Source organism: Coenobita brevimanus, chromosome 95 (assembly GCF_032717465.1).
Source record: "Coenobita brevimanus isolate Jiangsu-jjx chromosome 95, ASM3271746v2, whole genome shotgun sequence".
Taxonomy (NCBI): Eukaryota; Metazoa; Arthropoda; class Malacostraca; order Decapoda; family Coenobitidae; genus Coenobita; species Coenobita brevimanus.
This window is the reverse complement of record NC_137048.1, coordinates 15,405,977-15,427,107: the sequence shown is the minus strand read 5'-3', so window position 1 is coordinate 15,427,107 and position 21,131 is coordinate 15,405,977. Positions and strand designations below refer to the sequence as shown.

The window sequence follows — 21,131 nt, the reverse complement described above, 5'->3', positions numbered from 1 at the left end:
TTTAGGTAAACTTCATCACCTATTTCTGTTATTGTATGATTACTTTTTATATATTCTGACGAACACCAAACAATATAGTAAATCATCTGTCTCTGTTGTCCTCAAACTCATGATTAAAGAAGGTACTGGAGCCAACCCACCCCTGAATCACATCATCTTTACGTTTCTTCCCGGAATCGTGCTATGTCTGTTCTTCGCTCTGCTAAAAATAATTTCATCCGTACAAAATGCTCTCAACTCTCCAACTCGAATTCTTCCCGCTCCTTCTGGCACCTTGCCAAAAACCATTCTAACAACTTTACCTCATCATCCTTCCCTCCTCTTTTCTACTCTGATAGTTCTGTAGCTATTTCTTCTACTGATAAAGCAGATCTCTTCGCACAGACTTTCTCCTCCAATTCCACCTTAGACGATTCCGGTGCTGTTCCTCCATTACTTCCCACCTCTGACTTCCTCCTGGCTGACATTAAAATTTCTTCAGCTGATGTATTTTCTGCTATCACTGGCCTCAATATTAACAAGGCATATGGGCCTGATGGGGTCCCTCCTGTTGTTCTCAAGACCTGTGCTTCTGTGCTTACACCCTGCCTAGGCAAACTCTTTTGCCTTTGTCTGTCAACTTGTACTTTTCCTTCTTGCTGGAAGTTTGCTCTGATTCAGCCAGTCCCAAAGAAGGGTGACCACTCCCAACCCTCCAACTATCATCCAATTACTTTAACGTCCTGTATTTCAAAAGTTTTCGGGTCAATTCTCAATAGAAAAATTTTAAGGCATCTTTCCTATCACAACCTTCTTTCTGATCGTCAGTACGGGTTCCGTCAGGGACGCTCCACTGGCGATCTTTTCACCTACCTTTCAGACTCCTGGCCATCCTTCTTTCGGGACTTTGGCGAAAGCTTTGCCATTGCACTTGACATCTCAAAGGCTTTCGATCGAGTCTTGCATAAATCTTTAATTTCCAAACTGCCCTCTTACGGTTTCTATCCTTCTATCTGTGCCTTCATCGCTAGCTTCCTTTCTGGTCGTTCAATAGCCGCTGTTGTAGATGGCCATCGTTCTTCTCCTAGATCTATCAACAGTGGTGTTCCTCAGGGCTCTGTCTTATCACCAACTCTCTTCCTTTTATTCATCAATGACCTTCTAAGCTGTACTTCTAACCCTATCCACTCATACTCTGATGCCTCCACCCTTCACCTTTCTATTCGGTTCCCGCAACACCCATCTCAGCAGTTACTTCAACAAACAAGGGATGAGGCTATGACACACCTAATGTCTGACTTGGTTCGTATCTCTGACTGGGGTAAAAATAATCTGGTTGTTTTTAATGCATCTAAGACTCAATTCTTAGACCTATCAACCCGACAAAATCTCTCACAGGTATACCCACTAATGTTTAATAATATTCAGCTTAATCCCGTATCATCCTTGAACATGCTTGGGGTTTCATTTACTCGGGACTTATCTTGGAAAGATCATATTACATCTCTTGTAAAATCTGCTTCCAAGAGATTAGGTGTGCTAAGCCGACTCCATTCTTTCTTTACCCCTGCACAATTATTGACTCTATACAGAGTTTTTATCCGCCCCTGTGTGGAGTACAACTCTCATATGTGGGGAGGCTCCCCACATACAGCTCTCCTCAATAGAGTGTAGTCAAAGGCTTTTCGCGTCATTAACTCTCCTCATCTTACTGACTCCCTTCAACCTGTCTTTTCGCCACACTGTTGCATCTTTATCTCTTTTCTGTCGCTACTTTAATGGTCACTGCTCCTCTGAATTGTCTGCATGTATTCCTCCACCTCTATGACGGGCGCGTAGCACCCGTCTAGCAGCAAACTCTCATCCCTTTTCCGTCCAACTCTCTAATGCAAGAGTTAACCGTTGCTCCCAGTCTTTCATTTATGCAGCAGGTCAACTCTGGAACTGTCTCTCTCTGTCTGTATTTCCTGCTGCCTATGATCTCCAGTCTTTCAAACGCAGTGTGTCCAGGCATCTCGAAATGATCGGATCTTAAATTTAGCTCTCTATTGTATTTTGTTTTTCTCTTGGAGGGAACTCTTATTGCGGGCTCATGGCCTTTGGTTCCTTCTTCCTCGCATTAAAAAAAAAATTGAAATATATGCCTCATTATTTAATATTTTGGGCCTTTTCAACTGAGTTGCATGTATACAGGTGTAATTATTTGCTCCAGTATTAGTGAAATATGCAAATATATGGGCGCAGGTCATTGCAATGCATTTTTTAAGGTCAGAATCAGATTTGACATCACCAAAAACATATAATTTGATGTATAGATCTTTAAAATCAAGCAATCCTGCGATATTTAACTGCAAGAATAAGAATTATTATCATCGTGAAGCAGCAATCTTTGAAACTGGCCGCCATTTTGAAGCTAACAAGATTTCACACTGCCATTTGTTTTTGTTTTTTTAATACTGAGGTTGTATTTTAGACATCTGAATAGGTGCCATGCTTTCTTCAAAAAATGCCCACGGGACTGCACATGCTCCTGCACTAATAGAGAACAACAATTCTGCTGTTACGTGCGACAGTCTGAGGGTTCCACACCACCAGGTCATGGCGGTGGAGAGGAGCCTGGAGATGGACACACAAACATGAAGAAGACTCGTGCAAAGGGAAAAACTAGGCCAGCTCTCCGTACTCAGGTTGAAAACATTGTTCAAGGGAAGTTCGATGATGTGCACTGACAGGTGGCTCCTAGACTTGCACCACTGCGAGTCTTGGCTAATCGGAGAAGAGGAGTTGGCATCCCAGTTCTCAGAAAGATGTACAGTACATTAGTAGTGTTAGCTCCTTGATAGATTATGCAGCCCCTGTCTTGGTACAATAGTCGGAAACACCTTAAGAAATTGGAAGTTTACAAACTGAGGCCTTGAGGATTGTCCTAGGTTTTCCAGAGACAATAAAAATTGAGGAACTACCACGTATCGTAAGTAGGATACAAGAAATTGCGTCACGAACAATTGTCAGGATGATTAATTACGGGTCTGAACAACTGAGACACTCCTTGATGTACTTTTATAACATTGCTCGTTCACCTCCACTTACATATCTTGGTTGTATGAACAAACTCCTGAGCAACTTTAATGTAATTACTCCTTGCATTAATTTAATACATACCGTACACAAGGTCGGGCCACATGGAGTCCTCGTAGAGTAACTGTGGACATAAGCCCAAGGATCATTGGCTGCCTAGGGAACTCATATCCCTCTTCATGAAAAAGTTGGAGACAATAAGTCGTCACCAGTTCGTACACATACACTGTGACAGGTCTGTTGATGGCACCAAATCTGGGTGTAGGATATTTATTAGGGGTTATGAATCTCCCACATTGTACGTGGACACTGTAACATCAAAAAGACCTTGGCTGTCTTTCTCAACAAGGGTAGAACTATATTCGATAGAAGGGGGACTTGGTTGTGTTGTATCTTTATGTAAGGATATTTATTTCTTTAGTGACAGTCAGGGATCTGTATATGAATTACTGTCTACTGCTCCCACAGATTGTGATAGAGTCAGATGTCTATCAACCATCCAGTGTATTGAAGGCACAGCTCATAAAGTCCACTTCACGTGGATTCCTTCTCATGTTGGCATACCCTTCAATGATAAGGCTGACGATCTAGCTCATAAAGCTCTGTTTTTGGACTCTCCTGATATTAATGTTGTATACAGCTATATCTCTGTCACACATGCGGTCAACTCTCTAATTAGTCGTGATATTGCAAGACAGCTTCATGCTAGCATGTCCAATGGCAGTACTAGCTCACTTCACTAGGTGAAATGTGTCTCAAAATACTCAAGTAACATATGGCCAAAGAGGTGGAGTTTATGAAGCAGTAGTCATGACACTGAGACTTATAAATACTGTAGTATTGGGAACTCACCAGAGATGACCCTGTAGCCTAAGCCTAGATTGTGCAGTTTGCGATGAACTTGCAGCATACACACTGCATCACTACCGGAATGTCCAATTACTGCTAAAATGCCATATAGTCTCACGGAGGACAGCCCAACACCCCCAGAAGGAACCTATGGAGGGGTAAATAGAGCGCGACCTGACTCCAGGCGACAGGGACATAAGTCTGCCCGGGCCACGCGCCCTTATGACCTGGAACTCACCTGCTGCCACATAACAGGAAAAAGATACTACCTTCCGGGCGAGCTGACCACCGACAAGATTGGGGTGGGGCTATTACTCTAGCTCCAGTCAGCACCTCTGCGATGGCTGGTAGTCGCTCAACCCTCCTACAAGAGACGACCTGCAGCTGCTCTGGAGGTAATAAGGAGACGGCCTGTAGCCACTCCTGCCTTCGTCAGGAGACAGCCAGAAGCCGCTCTGAAGGTGCCCTTAACCCGTTAACTCCGCTGGTGGTTTTTTGGAGGTGTCCGCAGTGTGCAGACATAGGGGTGAAAATGAAATTTCCCGAAGGCCAAATTTTGTCTTAGGAATTGAGAGAACACATGCCAAAATATATAGTAACGAAATATTAACTCAATATTTACCTTGGTAAAGCCATGGATGAACATCGAAGTGTCTGATCCGAATGTATGGTTTTTGTTTTCTTTTTCGGTTTCGGTTTCGGTTTCGGTTTTGAAGGCTCAAACATGCTTGCACGGGTTGGCCTTGGTCACCATGGCACTATAATTGAAATTCACCTGTGCAGCCAGGGCTGTATTGAGCAGTCACACTTGGAACAGCCACAGACTGTATAAAGCAGTTAACGGGTTAAAGAGACGGCTTGTAGCCGCTCGACCCTCCTACAGGAGACGTCCGGTAGCTGTTCAGGAGGTAATAAGGAGATGGCCGGTAGCCGCTCCAAAGGTGCCCTAACAGAGATGGCCTGTAGCCACTCGACCCTCCTACAGGAGACGGCCGGTAGCCGCTCCGAAGGTGCCCTAACAGAGACAGGCTGTAGCCGCTAGACCCTCCTGCAGGAGATGGCCGGTAGCCGCTCCGAAGGTAACCAGGAGACGGCCGGTAGCCACTCCTGCCTTCATCAGGAGACGGCCAGTAGCCGCTCTGAAGGTGCCCTCGAGTCAGCCTGTAGCTGCTCCCTTCCCCAGGCCACAGCCAGTAGCCAGGCCTTTGCGACAGCCAGTAGCCGCACCCCTAGAAGGCCACAGCCAGTAGTCAGGCCCTACAAGAGGAGACGGCCAATAGCCGCTCCTACGTCAGGTGGTGACTCCCCTACACAAGACTGTGACCCAGAGCGAGGCCCTAGCCTGGAGAACTAGTAGAGAGGCCCCGTGACCACCACCGAGCTCTTCTCACTACAGCCGGTCCCTGAGAGGCCTCACCTGATGGACCCCGACAGAGGCCGACACTGCAGCCCACTCCTGACGGCGTCCCCAACCACTGGGGACTGCAACCCACGGGACCTCCAGACCTCCCCCAGGACTTCCGGGCGGGACATCCCTACACCCCAATGCCAGAGACCCTCGTCCTCCATCAGGCACCTGAGTGAGAGATTCAGGCAGCTGTTCGGCCCCAGCCCAGAGGGCCAGACTCCAGCCCCAAGCCCCGAGAGCACTGGACTCTTCACCACCAGCAGCCCCGGATGAGAGAGGACGCCCCGACGCATGATCCCGTGGCCCCTGAATACGGAGGCCCCCAGCAGAACTCAGCCTCATCAGTAGTTAGGCTGAGTTGTTCCCGCTGCCCTTCTACCTGAACGCCACTACATCCTGTCCCAAAAGTGAGTGACAGTGAAAGCACAGTGCATGTGATACAGTGAAGCAAGGGCAGAACAGTGAATTATCAGAATACGGGAAGTCAGAAATAAAGGCGTCACTGTTAGTGTAATAGAAAGGTGGAATAAATAAAGAAACTGTGTGATAATGAATACGGCCTGGCAGTTAAATAAGTGTCTGTCTGAGTGAATGTGCAACATTCATGGTGATAAAGCCTCATGCTGAGATCATGCAGAGGCTCCAGTACAATAACAATAATTAATAACATTATGGACAAACGAGTTAGACTGCCAACAGTGAAAACAGTGCCACGGTCCTAGTGAACAGAACTCCACCTGATAGATAAAACCTGGATTTCCCCCAAGTGATAATATTTGGTCTCACTGCCGTAGGACTCCTGATCGTAGTGCTATTGCTATTCACTTTACCTGATCTTGTCTCAAACAGTATCCTGCATGATACTAATACCCACAATCTAGGCCCTAAGGTTTATAATTGTTCAGTATGATCACTCTTGTGACATCTACCCGTTCCACTTGTAGAATTTAGCAGTACACATGTAAGGTTGTTGCCTTGAGTTTTTGTGTCCTGCCTCTTTCTTATTTGTCTAAGCTCCGGTCTAAAAAGAGAACCCAGCTACACACTAGGCGTTAGAGAGACGGGAAGCTGACCCTAAAACACCTAGCATTACAACTGTGAAGCATATAGAAACCCACGACTTATTACACTAACCGACCAAACTCATGGCAAATCAGTGGAAAACCGTTACTTCCCATTCTCCATAAATATTCAGAATTTGTATCAAGTTCTAGTAAGTGCTCTACTCATAATATGTACAGTTACACATACAAATACTTGCTATTCTCCAGTCTGTCTTAAAATTTTTGTCAACACTCATTACGTTTCTCATTACTGTGCACTTCTCGCTTGTATGTATACATACCTAGCCATAGTCGCTAACAAATGTACTACTGTAGCCACTGTAAGAGAAAACGCCAGTGTGTACTAATATGCACGCTCCCACAGCCAGACCCCTCACCCAGCTATGGAACCGCATTTCCCCCCCCCCAGGAGGACACCACGGTGGGCTGGATGACAGTTGCCCGGCTCGAGAGGGAAACGGGCCCAGGTAAACCCCAGCCATATGTTCCTCTCCCCCTCAACCTGCTCAACTACAACATCGCAGGGAAACAAGACTACTCCCCTGAGATGGTAAGGAGCAGCCCTCACCAGGATTGGGGTGGGACTGCTCCAGATACAGTCCCAGGCAGCACTGCGGTAACGGCCACTGTACGTACTGGGGATGGAATGGCCACTGTACATCCCTCAGCTGCCTGCCCCTGCAGCCCGGCGACGAAGGCCACCATACATGTAGGGGAAGGAACTGCCACTGTATGTCCTTCTGCTGCAGCCACATCTGGAGACCACCTTGGTGTGCTAGCTATTGAGCGCACACTGACAGGCAAAGGCAGGAGGAGTGGAACTGCGATGACGGCCACTGTACGCATCGGGGAGGGAACGGCCACTGTACGTCCCTCATCCACTTCCTCCTCCTCCTACGGGAGTACCCCTGCGGTAACAGCCACTGTACATCCCGGGGAGGGAATGGCCACTGTACATCCCTCAGCTACTTCCCATTGGGCAGACAGACCCACGGTAAAGGCCACTGTACGCGCCGGGGAGGGAACGTCCACTGTATGTCACTCATCTGCCTCTTCCTCCTTTGGGAGCAGCACCACAGTAATGGCCACTGTATGTACCGGGGAGGGAACGGCCACTGTATGTCCTTCTGCTGCTACCCCAAGGGGCTGTGGAACCGCGACAATGGCCACTGTACGCATCGGGGAAGGGACAGCCACTACACGCCATTCGTCCACAGTCCCGAGGGTTCTCCTGGAGGGGAAGGTCCCTTGCGTGGCCCACTCTCCACCCCTCGGCTGCATGGGACGCCCTTTTCTCTCTCCCTCCAGGTGTGGTTCCCCGGAGGTGCTGCCATTCCAGGAGTGGTGGCGAGGTCCTGTCACTGAAGGAGAGGTTCGAGCCCTACAGTCTGCCCCTGGACGACGCCGGATCCTGACAGGCGCCCCACGGACGAGGTGCTGCAGACAACCCCTGACGGCGCCCTGACCTAGAGGCCACCACAGTCCCAGGCCTCCCAGGGCCAGCCCATGGACCCCAGGGCGGGACCGTTCTGGCCCCATTCACCATCAGCCCTCCGCCAGGAGCAAGAAGCAGCAGGCCCGACTCCTGACGATGTTCGGCCCCAGTCCTGAGGGCCCCTTACCAGGTCGAGGCCTGAGCAGGAACGGGCTTCCCTGCACCCCAGACCGGACACGTGCCTGGGCCGCGACGCCCCTGAGAGCTGTCCCGTGCCTTCTGCAGGAGGACTTCCCAGAGGGGCTCCCTCCCGACTCCCGGGTGGCACCCCAGTTAAGCCCAGGCCTCAGCAGCCCAGTGACGATGCCTCCAGATCCCGGTGTCGTGCTAAAAAACTTTACAGTGAAGTGACTGTCAGTGACGTAAAGCAGTGAGACAGAAACACCACCCATAATGGTCTCAATTCTAATTTATCCAGAGTATTGTGCATATGTCTGAACATCCCAGAACCGGAGTAATATCTTAGTGTGTGGCAAAGAGTCCAACCTGCCACGTATAGTCCAAAGAGACCGAGTGCATGGACAGTAACACCACGGCTGTGTGATATTATCCCGTGTATTAACTCAGACGTAAACACCGTGCCCATGTGATATATTATGCTAGTACTAAGTAACCTGTCACTCTACCCCATTCACATTCGGTGTATCTTGTATGCATATTGAAAGGGAATAAACCTGAAACGAGATGAGTGTATGAACAGTAACACCACAGCTATGTGATATTTTCCAGTGTATTAACTCAGACGTAAACGCCGTGCCTATGCGATATGTTATGCTAGCATTAATTAACTTGTCACTTTACCCCATCCATATTCAGTGTATCATTGTATGTATATTGAAAGGGAATTGAACTGAGACAATAGACGTGTTAAGGTATATTGCCGAGTTTTTATGCCCTGTTCCTTTGTAAGTGTTCTATTTCCGGTCTAGCTCAGTCGCTGGTGTCTTTAGAACGAGAAGTCGGTCTAAAAACATCCAGCATAACACTACTGGCAAGCGGTGGTTCTGGATCCGATTTGAACACAGAGGAACAAATAGAGAAATCTTACACAATGACAGCCAAACCACATATTCAATTGCCAAAGTTCAACCCCGAACAATACGACATCGATGTGTGCCTGGATATGGTAAAACTCTTATTAGACATGGGGTTTGAAAACGACAGGAAGAAAATTGCTGTCACACTGCCTTACCTGGGCAAAATTGTGGCAACCATAGCCACAAAAATCGTCCCTGAAATAAAATGGGATCAATTCACACATATCGTAAAACAGGAACTCCATGTACTATTGTTTGCAGATGATACTGTGTTGTTGAGTGAAGACGAAGGGGAGCTGCAAGGCTTGGTGGATGAGTTTGGGAGAGTGTGTAAGAAACGGAATCTAAAGGTGAATGTAGGGGAGAGTAAAATGATGGTCTTTGAGAGAGGTGAAGTCAGTGAATGTACAGCGAGGTTGGATGGTGAAGACTTGGAAAATGTGAGTACGTTTAAGTACTTGGGTTGTGTGATGAGTAAGGATGGAGGTTTGGAGGGTGAAGTGCTTGAAAGGGTACAGCAGGGAAGAAAGGTTGCTGGTTCTTTGAAAACAGTGATAAGAAACAGGGAAGTGAGCATGGAAGTGAAAAAGTTACTACATGACAGTATTGTGATACCAACTCTAACGTACGGAAGCGAAGCTTGGACGTTGTTGGAAGGACACAAGTCAAGAGTGAGAGCAGTGGAAATGAGTTATTTAAGAGAAGCCTGTGGAGTCACATGGAGAGAGAGGCTGACGAATGAGGATATAAAAGAGCATTGTGGTGTTGATGTGGATGTGATAGGAAGCGTTATGAGGAACACACTGAGGTGGTATGGCCATGTGGAGAGGATGGAGGGTGAAAGATTGACGAAGAGAGTGTATGTGAGTGAGGTGGAGGGGGGAAGAGGGAGGGGGAGGCCGAGGATGAGATGGAGGGATGGGGTGGAGAGGTATATGAGAAAGGGGGGTGTTAGTTGGGAGCAGGGCAGTGAAATGGCGGGGGACAGGGCGACTTGGAGGCGATTTGTTTGTGGCCACCCCAAACGGGATTGAGGCGTCTGGCAATAGATAGATAGATAGATAGTAAAACAGGCAGTTACACCTTCCTTGGGTAGAATTGTCGCTCTCTCACAACTCGACGCCCTCACATACGACGGTAGCCTTGATGACACTTTCATCCAGGCACGGCAACTCATCACCGCCGCCTATCCCGAAGCCAGCACAGCCACTCGGAACCAACATACATTCAATACCCTGCTGAGGATCCTCCCGAGCACAGTCAGGGAACACTTTACAATCTATGATCCATCAGGAGACACGGACCAAGACCTGCAGCTTGTACAACGTCTCCTCGCCACCCGCCCCACACCTCAACCAATACATGCAGTCAGTAAGTTTCCCACAAACAAGGCGGTGCCGCAAAAGCAATGGATGCCCCCACCACATTCCACTACAGAGCCGTCACCCGCCATACCCAGGGCTCACCCTCCAAAGAGACGCCCTCACCCCAAAGAAAACTCCAACTTGATCTCCATAAACCCATGGGAATTTACCACCAGCAGTCGCAGCTGCCCTCTGCATGATACATTCGAGCAGCTGAAAGCCACACGATGCAGGGCAGCCCCACAAAGGCACCGGAAGGTGTCATCTCTGGACGACGATGACTGGAAGACGATGCTCCACCCCTCCCTTACACAGATCCAGGGGAAGTACAACCCGACGAGGAGGGCACCGTACAGCAGATGGATTTTTAGGTCCACCCCCGCACCTCCCCACTGTGGCGGGGGCCACATCACATAAATACAGATCCCTAGTCTACAACAAAATACGGCTGAATAGGGTCAAGGCAAGACTATTGGTTGACACGGGAGCAGCCAGATCCTGCCTCTACTCACATTTTTACTCCTGCCACAGCTCCGCCTTTGGCCCCCTTCTCCCCATCCCACCTCATCCAACCTGGTAGACGCGGGAGACGACCCCCTGCCTATCCGTGGGGAAACCTGGGACCTGTGGACTGAAACCCACCAACAAGTCACCGCAAGACACCATTTCAATGTCTTCGATTCAACCTGCCATGCATACGACAGCTACCTGCTGCTGGATCTCCAACAAAAGCTTCACACCAACATTGACTGCACAAGCGCCACCTCCACTTTCGTCCAGCCCCCCCCCCTTCACCACCCACGCAGCACGTGCACACTTCTACCCCCCAGACAGCCCCTTCCTCACTCTGCACCCTTAACCACTCTGCACGTACATTCCCCGTCCACCCTCATCCCTCCCGTCACCCACCACTACATCTTCTAACCCCCTTTCTTCTCCTTCCTCCTACCGCACCTCCCCCTCCAACTTTTCCTGCCACCATTGCTTCTGCCGTTACCATTCCCCCCCACCATGAGGCTTGGTTACAATTAAATAGACCCAGTGGTACCTCCATACTATTCTCACCAAACTTACCATCCGGGCCCCTTTCATCATGTTTATTATCTCCCACATTCCTACCCCCCCACGTCGAGGCAGTGCAAATCGCCAATCTCGCCACCACACCAGTCACCCTCCCTCGAGGGTTAATAGTAAGTGACATGGAAGAAGCCAAGCCTTGTGAAACACCCTCCCCCTCTCCCACCATGCTACCTACTCTACCTGACCACCTCCCCACCCTCCAAGCAAACTGCCTCCGACAACTCCTCCTGGACTTCAAAGACCTTTTTTCATCTGGCCCAGCGGACATCGGGCACACCACTTACCTGAACCACGAAATCCACATCACGGGACCACCCATCCGGCAACCCGCACGATGCAAGAACCCTAAGCACCGGGCAGAGGAAGACCGGTAGGTCCAGGACATGCTTGATGCCAGTGTTATTTCCCAATCCACCAGCCCCTGGTCCTCCCCTGTCGTGCTCGTTAGAAAAGGATGGCACCATGCGGTTCTGTGTTGACTACCATAAAGTCAATGATGTCACCACCAAGGACGCCACTCCCCTACCCAGAATAGACGATTCCCTTGACTCACTGCTTGGCTCTTCATGGTTTTCCACCCTCGACCTACAGTCGGGATACTGGCAAATCCCAGTCCACCCTGAGGACAAACAAAAAATGGCCTTCTCCACCAGCAACGGCAATCATTATGAATTTAACGTCCTCCCTTTCGGACTTTGCAATGCCCCAGCCACATTCTCCCACCTAATGGAGTCAGTCCTGAGCGACCTGACCTGGGACATCTGCCTGGCGTATCTAGACTATGTCATCGTGTTCCGCCGAACCTGGGCCGACCACCTCCACTGCCTCAAACAGGTATTTACATGGATACGCCAGGCTGGACTTAGAACTCAAACCTTCAAAGTGCGTCCTAGCTGAAAGATCCATCTCCTCCCTGGGAGACATGATCGGAGCCGAGGGCATCTCTCCCGATCCCGACAAATGGCACGCCATCGCTGTCATCCCTCTACCTAAGGACGTCCACGAAATGCGAGCCTTCCTTGGACTTACCTCTTACTACCAGCATTTTGTTAAAGGCTTTGCCAACATTGCCAAATCCTTGCATGATCTCACAAGGAAAGGCAAGCCTTTCATCTGGACAGATGACCGAATTGCAGCCTTTAACACCCTCAAAAACAAACTAGTCTCAGCCCCAATTGTCACTTTCGCTGACTACAACCTACCCTTCCATCTTTATACTAACGTTTCCCTGATTGCCATTGGTGCAGTACTTGCCCAGGTGCAGGACGGACGGGAACACATCATCGTCTATGCCAGCTGCACCCTCAACCAGGCAGAGAGAAATTACACTGCTACTAAACGTGAGTGTCTGGGCATTATTTGGGTGTTAGATTACTTCCTATCCTATTTTTCAGGCACCCATGTAGTCATCATCACTGACCATCAATCCCTCCAGTGGCTGCGACAATCCAACACCACCAACGCTCAACTCATTTGATGGAGAGAAATGCTCGAAGTGTTTGATTTTGAAATATCATACCGACCCAGGAAGCTGGACACAAACGCTGATGCCCTCTCCCACCTACCCATCAATTCAATCTGCACCAACACAGATCTTATCAAAATGTGGCAGGCCAAACAACGCCCCCCATGGATACCACCGCACACCTTTGCCAAATTATACCAACATGGCGAACACCTGTTTAACCAAGACGGCCACATCGTCCTAGACTCTACTGCTGCACACAATGCCATGTTTCACCTCCACGCAAAAACTGCATCCACCTTTGCACGAAAAAAGTACTACAAGTTTTCATTGACATTTACTGGACGCCCAACCCCTCCACCATTGCCAAAAACATCATCCAAACATGCCGAGCCTGCTCCTTGGGTAAAGATATCATGCACACAGCTGGACCGGCGGGAAAAATCACTGCCCACAAGCCATGGCAATTACTGTCAGTCAATGTAGTCAGGCCTCTAACACCCAAAGCAGGCTACAAATACATCATTACTTTCGTTGATACATATTCCAAATTCCTCATTGGCTGCCCCGCAAAAGAACATAATGTAGTGACAGTAGCTGATGCATTGGTCCACCACGTCTTCCATTATTTTGGGATCCCCCAGGCCCTACATTCTGATAATGTGCCAGAATTCACCAGCAAAGTCTGGGAGGAATTAGCCAATCTATTCGGCTATCAGATATCGCACTCCTCCCCAAACTGGCCCCAAGGAAATAGTGTCTGCGAGAGAAGTCATCGTTCTCTCCTTAACTAGGTATGGACCAGGATTATACAAACAGGCAATAACGACTGGCCAGCTCATGTGAAATTTGTTCAATGGGGCTTGAACACATGCCCTAGGGATGATGGAATCACCCCTTCACGAGCGAGTCTTTGGCGAAGCCCCACTCCTTCTGCCTCTCCGCCAACATCTTCAACCCCCTCCCCTGCGCACCATCACTGACTGCCTACATCACCTCAAGAGGCACCTCCACCACCTCTAACAACAACAGGATTTACAGCCAGACACAATCATCTCCAACACCTACAAACCAGGAGACTCTGTTGTCTTGGCACATTTACCTACCCCTGACAAAATATCCCCCCAATTCGAAGGCCCCTACACCATCGTCAAGGTACCCAACCCCTATCAAGTTATCATCCAACAGCATTGGCATACACGCACATACTGTAACCGCCATGTGGTCCTCTTCCAACCCACTGACAATAACATCCCACCATCCCGCGCGCCACACACCTCCCGCTGCCCTCCCCTCCTTCCAAGAATCAATCCACTGATTCATACTCCTACTCCTTCTCCCCCTCCCCCTCCACCTCACCTGCCACAACCCCCTCTCCCACCTCACCCTTACATGCCCCACCACCGACATCCTCTGATTCCGGATCATCACCAACCTCCCCCCCTGCCACACCCTATACGGACGCCCCATCATCACCTCCTCCAACCGATAACTTCCAATCACCGATCCATACCCCTAACAACGCAGCAACAACACATCACTCTGCGACAAATCCCGCCATGACCACTGCGGAATCTACCACCTGCACCATACTGCCACGACGCTTGCCCCCCATCCACCCTCACTCCCCCCATCACCACCCCCTGCACCACCTCACCCGCAACCTCCCCACATGCATCAACACCACCCACCAACCACACCACCCAAACATCCACGCTTCTCCACCCTTTACCCACCGATCACGCCCACTACAAACGCCACCCCTCACCACCACCTGCACGTGCCCACGCCCAAAACAGGACACCCACACCACCACATGCCTCCACAGCGTCACCTTCCATGCCCGTCCTTACTACCACCACCACCAGATCTGGACGCCTCTCACGCCCACCAACCAGATACACCCCTACGCCTACTCCTACCTCACAAACATCACCACACTCACCCCCACATGCGACACACACACCCAATACTAACCCCATCACACTCAGCTTACATCAGGCAAGGTGGAAATGTCCACCGACCCAATGCCCCAGGGGTATCAGCCACTCCCACCCTAACCTCCCCCATAAAAGGCTGAGGACCTCACCCCTAGCCAGCGTACAGCCACCAGCCTTTCACCAAGCACCACCACTAGAGATGTGTATCCACAGAATCATCTGGCATCCCCCACATGGACCGGGACAAAGAATATGGGGGACACACCAGCTCCTTCACAGCCTCCGCCCCACTCCACACACTTCCACGCTCCACATCACATTCAACCCCCACCAGGAACCAAACCACATAACCCAACACTGGACCACCCTCCTCCAACACATCACACCTGCACACCAGAGCTCTACTACAAGTACAAACCACCTCCAGTCACGTGGCCGTGCTTCTTTACCACTGATGGTGGTAATATGCGCGTTCCTGCAGCCAGACCCCCCACCCCACTATGGAGCCGCATCCCCACCCCCACCCCAGGAGGACATCACAGTGGATCGGATGACAGTTGCCCAGTCCGGCAGTGAAACAGGCCCAGGTACACCCCGGCCATATGTCCCTCTTCCTCTCAACCTACTCAACTACAACATCGCAGGGAAACTAGACTACTCCCCTGCTGGAGCAGCCCTCGCCAGGATTAGGGTGGGACTGCTCCAGATACAGTTCCAGGCAGCACCGTGGTAACGGCCACCATACATACCAGGGAGGGATCGGTCACTGTACGTCCCTCAGCTGCTTCCCCCTGCAGCCTCGCAATGGCAGCCACTGTACATATCAGGGAAGGAACAGCCACTGTACATCCTTCTGCTGCAGCCACATCTGGAGCCCGCCTTGGTGTGCTAGCTATTAAGCGCACACTGACAGGCAAAGGCAGGAGGAGTGGAACTGCAACGATGGCCACTGTACGCGTCGGGGAGGGAATGGCCACTATATGTCCCTCATCCACTTCCTCCTCCTCCTACGGGACTAACCCTGCGGTAACGGCCACTGTACATCCCGGGGAGGGAATGGACACTGTATGTCCCTCAGCTACTTCCTGTTGGGCAGGCAGACCCGTGGCGATGGCCACTGTACACGTCAGGGAGGGAACGGCCACTGTACATCCCTCATCTGCCTCTTCCTCCTTTGGGAGCAGCACCATAGTAACGGCCACTGTACGTACCGGGAAGGGAACGGCCACTGTATGTCCTTCTGCTGCTACCCCAAAGGGCAGTGGAACCGCAACGACGGCCACTGTACACGTCGGGGAAGGGACGGCCACTGTGCGCCCTTTATCCACAGTCCTGAGGGTTCTCCCGGAGTGGAAGGTCCCTTGCGCGGCCCACCCTCCACCCCTCGGCTGCATGGGACGCCCTTTTCTCTCTCCCTCCAGGTGTGGTTCCCTGGAGGTGCTGCCATTCCAGGAGTGGTGGCGAGGTCCTGTCACCGAAGGCGAGGTTCAAGCGCTACAGTCTGCCCCTGGACGACACCGGATCCTGATGGACGCCCCGCGGACGAGGTGCTGCAGACAACCCCTGATGGCGCCCCAACCTGGAGGCCACTGCAGTCCCAGGGCTCCCAGGGCCAGCCCACGGACCCCAGGGCAGGACCGCTCTAGCCCCATTCACCGTCAGCCCTCCACCAGGAGCAAGAAGCGGCAGGCCTGACTTCTGACATTGTTCGGCCCCAGTCCTGAGGGCCCATTACCAGGTCGAGGCCCGAGCAGGAACGGGCCTCCCTGCACCCCAGACCAGATACGCGCCCGGGCCGCGACGCCCCCGAGAGCTGTCCCATGCCTTCTGCAGGAGGGCTCCCCAGAAGGGCTCCCTCCCACTCCCGGGCGCCACCTCAGTTAAGCCCAGGCTTCAGCAGCCCAGTGACGACGCCTCCAGATCCCGGTGTCGTGCTAAAAGACTTTACGGTGAAGTGACTAACAGTGACATAAAACAGTGAGACAGAAACACCATGTGGTCTCTAATTTATCCAGAGTATTGTGCATATGTCTGAACATCCCAGAACTGGAGTAATATCTTAGTGTGTGGCAAAGAGACCAACCTGCCACGTATAGTCCAAAGAGACAGAGTGTATGGACAGTAACACCACGGCTGTGTGATATTCTCCCGTGTATTAACTCTGACGTAAACACCGTGCCCATGTGATATATTATGCTAGTACTAAGTAACCTGTCACTCTACCCCATTCACATTCGGTGTATCTTGTATGTATATTGAAAGGGAATTAATCTGAAACGAGACTGAGTGTATGAACAGTAACGCCACGGCTGTGTGATATTCTAGTGTATTAAACCAGACGTAAACACCGTGCCTATGTGATATGTTATGCTAGCATTAATTAACTTGTCACTTTACCCCATCCATATTCAGTGTATCTTTGTATGTATATTGAAAGTGAACTGAGACAGTAGATGTGTTAAGGTATACTGCCGAGTTTTTATGCCGTGTTCCTTTGTAAGTGTTCTATTTCCGGTCTAGAAAGAGGAGCCCGCTCAGTCGCTGGTGTCTTTAGAACGAGGTCAGTCTAAAAACATCCAGCATAACATGTACGAATGAAAGATAGGTGTAAAATAAATGACTAAAAGTAGTGAAGATGGGAGAGAGAGAGAGAGATATCGTGTTCGTGAGTGTTTTTGCCTTTGTCCTCCATGCATTCACAAACGATCCACTGATAAGGCGATGAAATGTCATCTTAGGCTGGAGCTCATGCCGCTATGCTGTTTCTATACTGCTCTGATGCTACTTCTCTCTCCTATATGTAATGTATAATTCCTTAATATTTTATAACATGTTAAAGGGAGTGTGGCTACACCCACGAATTTATAGCCACTGAATGTAAATAACTATTTGCTGAAGGTGTGTGGCAAGACCCACCACCTTCGTTTGTTATGTATATACTCTGTCTACCTTTACAACAGTAAATATTTCATTTAATCAATCCTAATAATGTACTCCACACATTTCAGCCATTCAGTACTTGTTCGTGAGGAGAAGCATCTTTCATGGACAAAGCACTTGAGTATTACAGTAGCGCGACATATTACATAAGTGGCTCCGCACTGTTAGAAGCGCACTGTTGACAGTACGCATTTGAGATTTCAAGAAATGTTGCATCTTTTCAAATAAGGAACAGATAATTATGGCATATTAGCATGAATTAAAGTTTAAAGTAAAAATCTTCAGTTCTTACCTCACAGATACAAATATCATATAGAGTACAGAGTGTGTATAAATCGATACTCATATAGCTAAATGTAATACTAGGAATTGGTAACGCTGTCTGGTTACCGTAGTGATCATTATTCTCTTGGACTTGCCACTGACGCGGATTCTCTTTCTTGCAAATTATTTAAATAGCCTCGTCCTACATCAAAACATGCATTCCTATTGTGTACTTGTCTTGTGTAATGTATATTTCAAGTACTAAAAATAAATTAGCTACCAATACACTTACAAAGTGTTTGATAAATTGGAGTATAATTGTAAGGTTGCGTGAAGAGCAAAGTGAGAGTTTTATTTTGTTACAGTTCCCGGTGGAGGACACAGATGGCGCGCGCCTCCAAACGTAAACAAAAGAAAAGGGAAGCGTCGGAGGCTTATTTGAAACTGTTGGCGAGACTTAAAGTTTTCATTATATTTAATTGATGTTAAATATTTGCCTAAGATTAATGCATTATATCACTGGAATAAAGTGGAATGAAGAAGCAGATATGTAATGATGTATTCAATACAATGTACATGATGAGAGTATCATGCGCTTAATAATTGTTGTGCATGATAGATTAATAATCACGTATATGTATCGTAACTCATTAATATATTTTCATTTATTATGTATTCCTGGAGCATATATGTTTGCGCTTTCATTTTCTGTAGATGATATTTCATGAAACAGGATATCAATAAATACTCAATTATCATTCAGGTCAATTTTACAATAATTCGGACAATGGCAAGTTCACAGCTTGTTTGATGCCGGGAACGCCAGCCGCGGTAACAGAAGAGTTCAAGTTTTACGTGCCAAGAGGCATCGAAGTATGACGCCAGAGAAGCGCCCACTTGAAGATGAAGAGGAACAGGAGTCAAAGAAGCAGAAAGAGGACGACACACCGCCGTCAGTAGCGGAAGCTGCTCAAGATGATAGTAGTCAGGACAGCGTTGCTTCTGACTCCGCCGCTTCTTCCGATCCAGAGAAAAAGGTAACGTGTTCCGGCTTCTGTTACATTTATATTTATATTTTATTAAGAGTTAATTGCTTGGTATATACATAATGTAATTGTGTCTTGAAGGAAAGCAAATTAACTTTAACTCGGAGGTTTTCCATCGTAAAGATTGCTGAATGTTAACCCTTTTAAAGTTTTTTACCAGTCTGCGATAGTAAAAAGTACCAAGGTAGTAGTTTCATGGGGCCATGGTAATATAGGCTGTCACCAGTATTATGAAAATGGTGGTAATGTTGCCCAAGGAGAGATTACTGGCAGCCCTTGGGAGCTGAAAGAATGTTACTGGCCACTAATGTGGGTAGTATTGTAGTTTCAAAGTCTTGCCTCTCTTTTTTAGTATGTTTTCTTTAATCAGATTAGGTGGGTTTTCTGAGTTTTTTTGTCAGATGCTTCATTTTCTGTTAAAGATTATAAACAGGGAGAGAGTTGGTTACTCCTGCTCCTAGTCTTGCCCATTATCGACTTATATTAAAAGTAGGGTTGGTTAGGTTAGTGCATTTTAATGTAGCTGAGTGCAATACCAGATGGATGTGGGGGCTATAGAAAATCCCATATCCATCCTTAACCCTTGCTGAGCTGCATACTTCATGTGAGGCATATTGAAGATCACATCCAAGCTGCAAGCCTCATATGAGATGCAGTGTACATTGGTTATAAAACAGTGACTCTGGGGAGATAAACTACCTTGCAATGAATCACCCTGCCAAGGGTTACATACAAGATAGCTATTTAATGAAGTGGTACATCTCTAGGATGTAGTAGTAGTTGTTCCCTAGGCAGTCTGGCCGAACAGCCCCGAGCTCTTTAGGAAGGCCATGGCCGAGACCTGGCATTCCCACAGAGCTCTCAAAGAGTGTATGTTGTGTTGTTGGCGTTGGTGATTGTGTGCAATGCAGTCTTCCATAATGTGCTTAATTGTATGGGGTGCTGTGTTGCATCCTGGACAGGCATCAGCGATGGAGTCATCCAGCCTCTTCTGGTAACTTGAGAGTGCTGGATGGTGCCCACATCTCAGCCTGGCCAGGTGGACCCTGTCCTCATGAGGAAGATAGGATTCAGAAGGGTGGATGTCAGGAGGCCGTGCATGCAGCTGTGTGTTGTCTTTAAGTGACTGACTGGTGCCGTGAGTGATCTGAGTGTGGATATGCTTCTGGAAGCTGGTCTGAGGGGGGAGAGATGACAGTATTTGTGTATGGTATCGCATGCTGGGTGTTGTTTTGATGATCCTTGGTGTGGGTGGATGTGCTGCCATGTACTGTAGTGGATGTTGTGGGTTTGTGGAGGCTGCACCAAGAAACTGGGTGCCTCTCATGTCTAGGTGATCCTTGACTTTGAGGACTTTGGTTTCTTGGTGTAGGTGGTCTGTGGGTGTAGTAGCTGTACAGCCTGTGATTATTTTTAGGGCCTTGTTCTGTAGAGTGTTGTAGTGTGTTTTGGTCAGGTTAGAAGCCCAGGCAGGGCTTGCATATTTCATCACTGAACGTATGTATTGTTTGTATACTTTGGTGGTTGTTTCTTTTTTTGTGTCCGAAGGTTGTATGGGCAAGTGACCTCAAAGCATTGAGTCTTGGTGTTATTTTATTTTTAATGTTTGTGATGTGTTGTTTAACCCCTAAAACGCGGATCGTCGCATTTGCGACGGTCGGCCCAAAGGGCAGAACGGCGGATTGTCGAGTTTGCGATTTGAGTTAATTTTGAATAACCGCGGGCAAGCAGGCTCCAGCTGGTATTGTCTATCAGTCCTGCCACCCGTGAGCTACGTTTAGCACACTTGACCTTTGTACTGCTGACCTCGGTTGTTGCCAAGTATCATTTTTTTTACCCACCCATGCACCGATGCGCAGCCCTCCCTCATCGTGCGATATGGCAACGCGCGGACGGCTGATACGTGTCAATCTGCGCCGTCATCTCGCAAGCACTTTTCGCTATTGGGAAACGCTTGTTTCCCCAATTGTCACACTGTCATTTTTTCGCGCGGTTTGCCCCAGAATAGCGTCAGTCCACGCGAATCTTCCACGGTGACACCATGTCCAACTCGAGCTCTTCCGAGTCTATGCCTTCTAGCCCTCCGAAAAAGGGTTTTGTTACCTCAACCCCCTTCAAAACC

General features: G+C 49.0%; 1 protein-coding gene across 1 annotated transcript in view; it reads left to right on the top strand.

Moving 5' to 3' along the window:
* The first annotated feature begins 18,783 nt into the window (after positions 1-18,783).
* LOC145413150 (protein RCC2 homolog) overlaps positions 18,784-21,131 on the top strand; it is a 227,766-nt gene continuing 225,418 nt past the window's right edge. Inside the window, exon 1 of the mRNA XM_080282875.1 lies at positions 18,784-19,000. Coding sequence (XP_080139001.1) covers positions 18,839-19,000 — 162 coding nt within the window. The 5' untranslated portion in view covers positions 18,784-18,838. The remainder of the gene's footprint in view (positions 19,001-21,131) is intronic.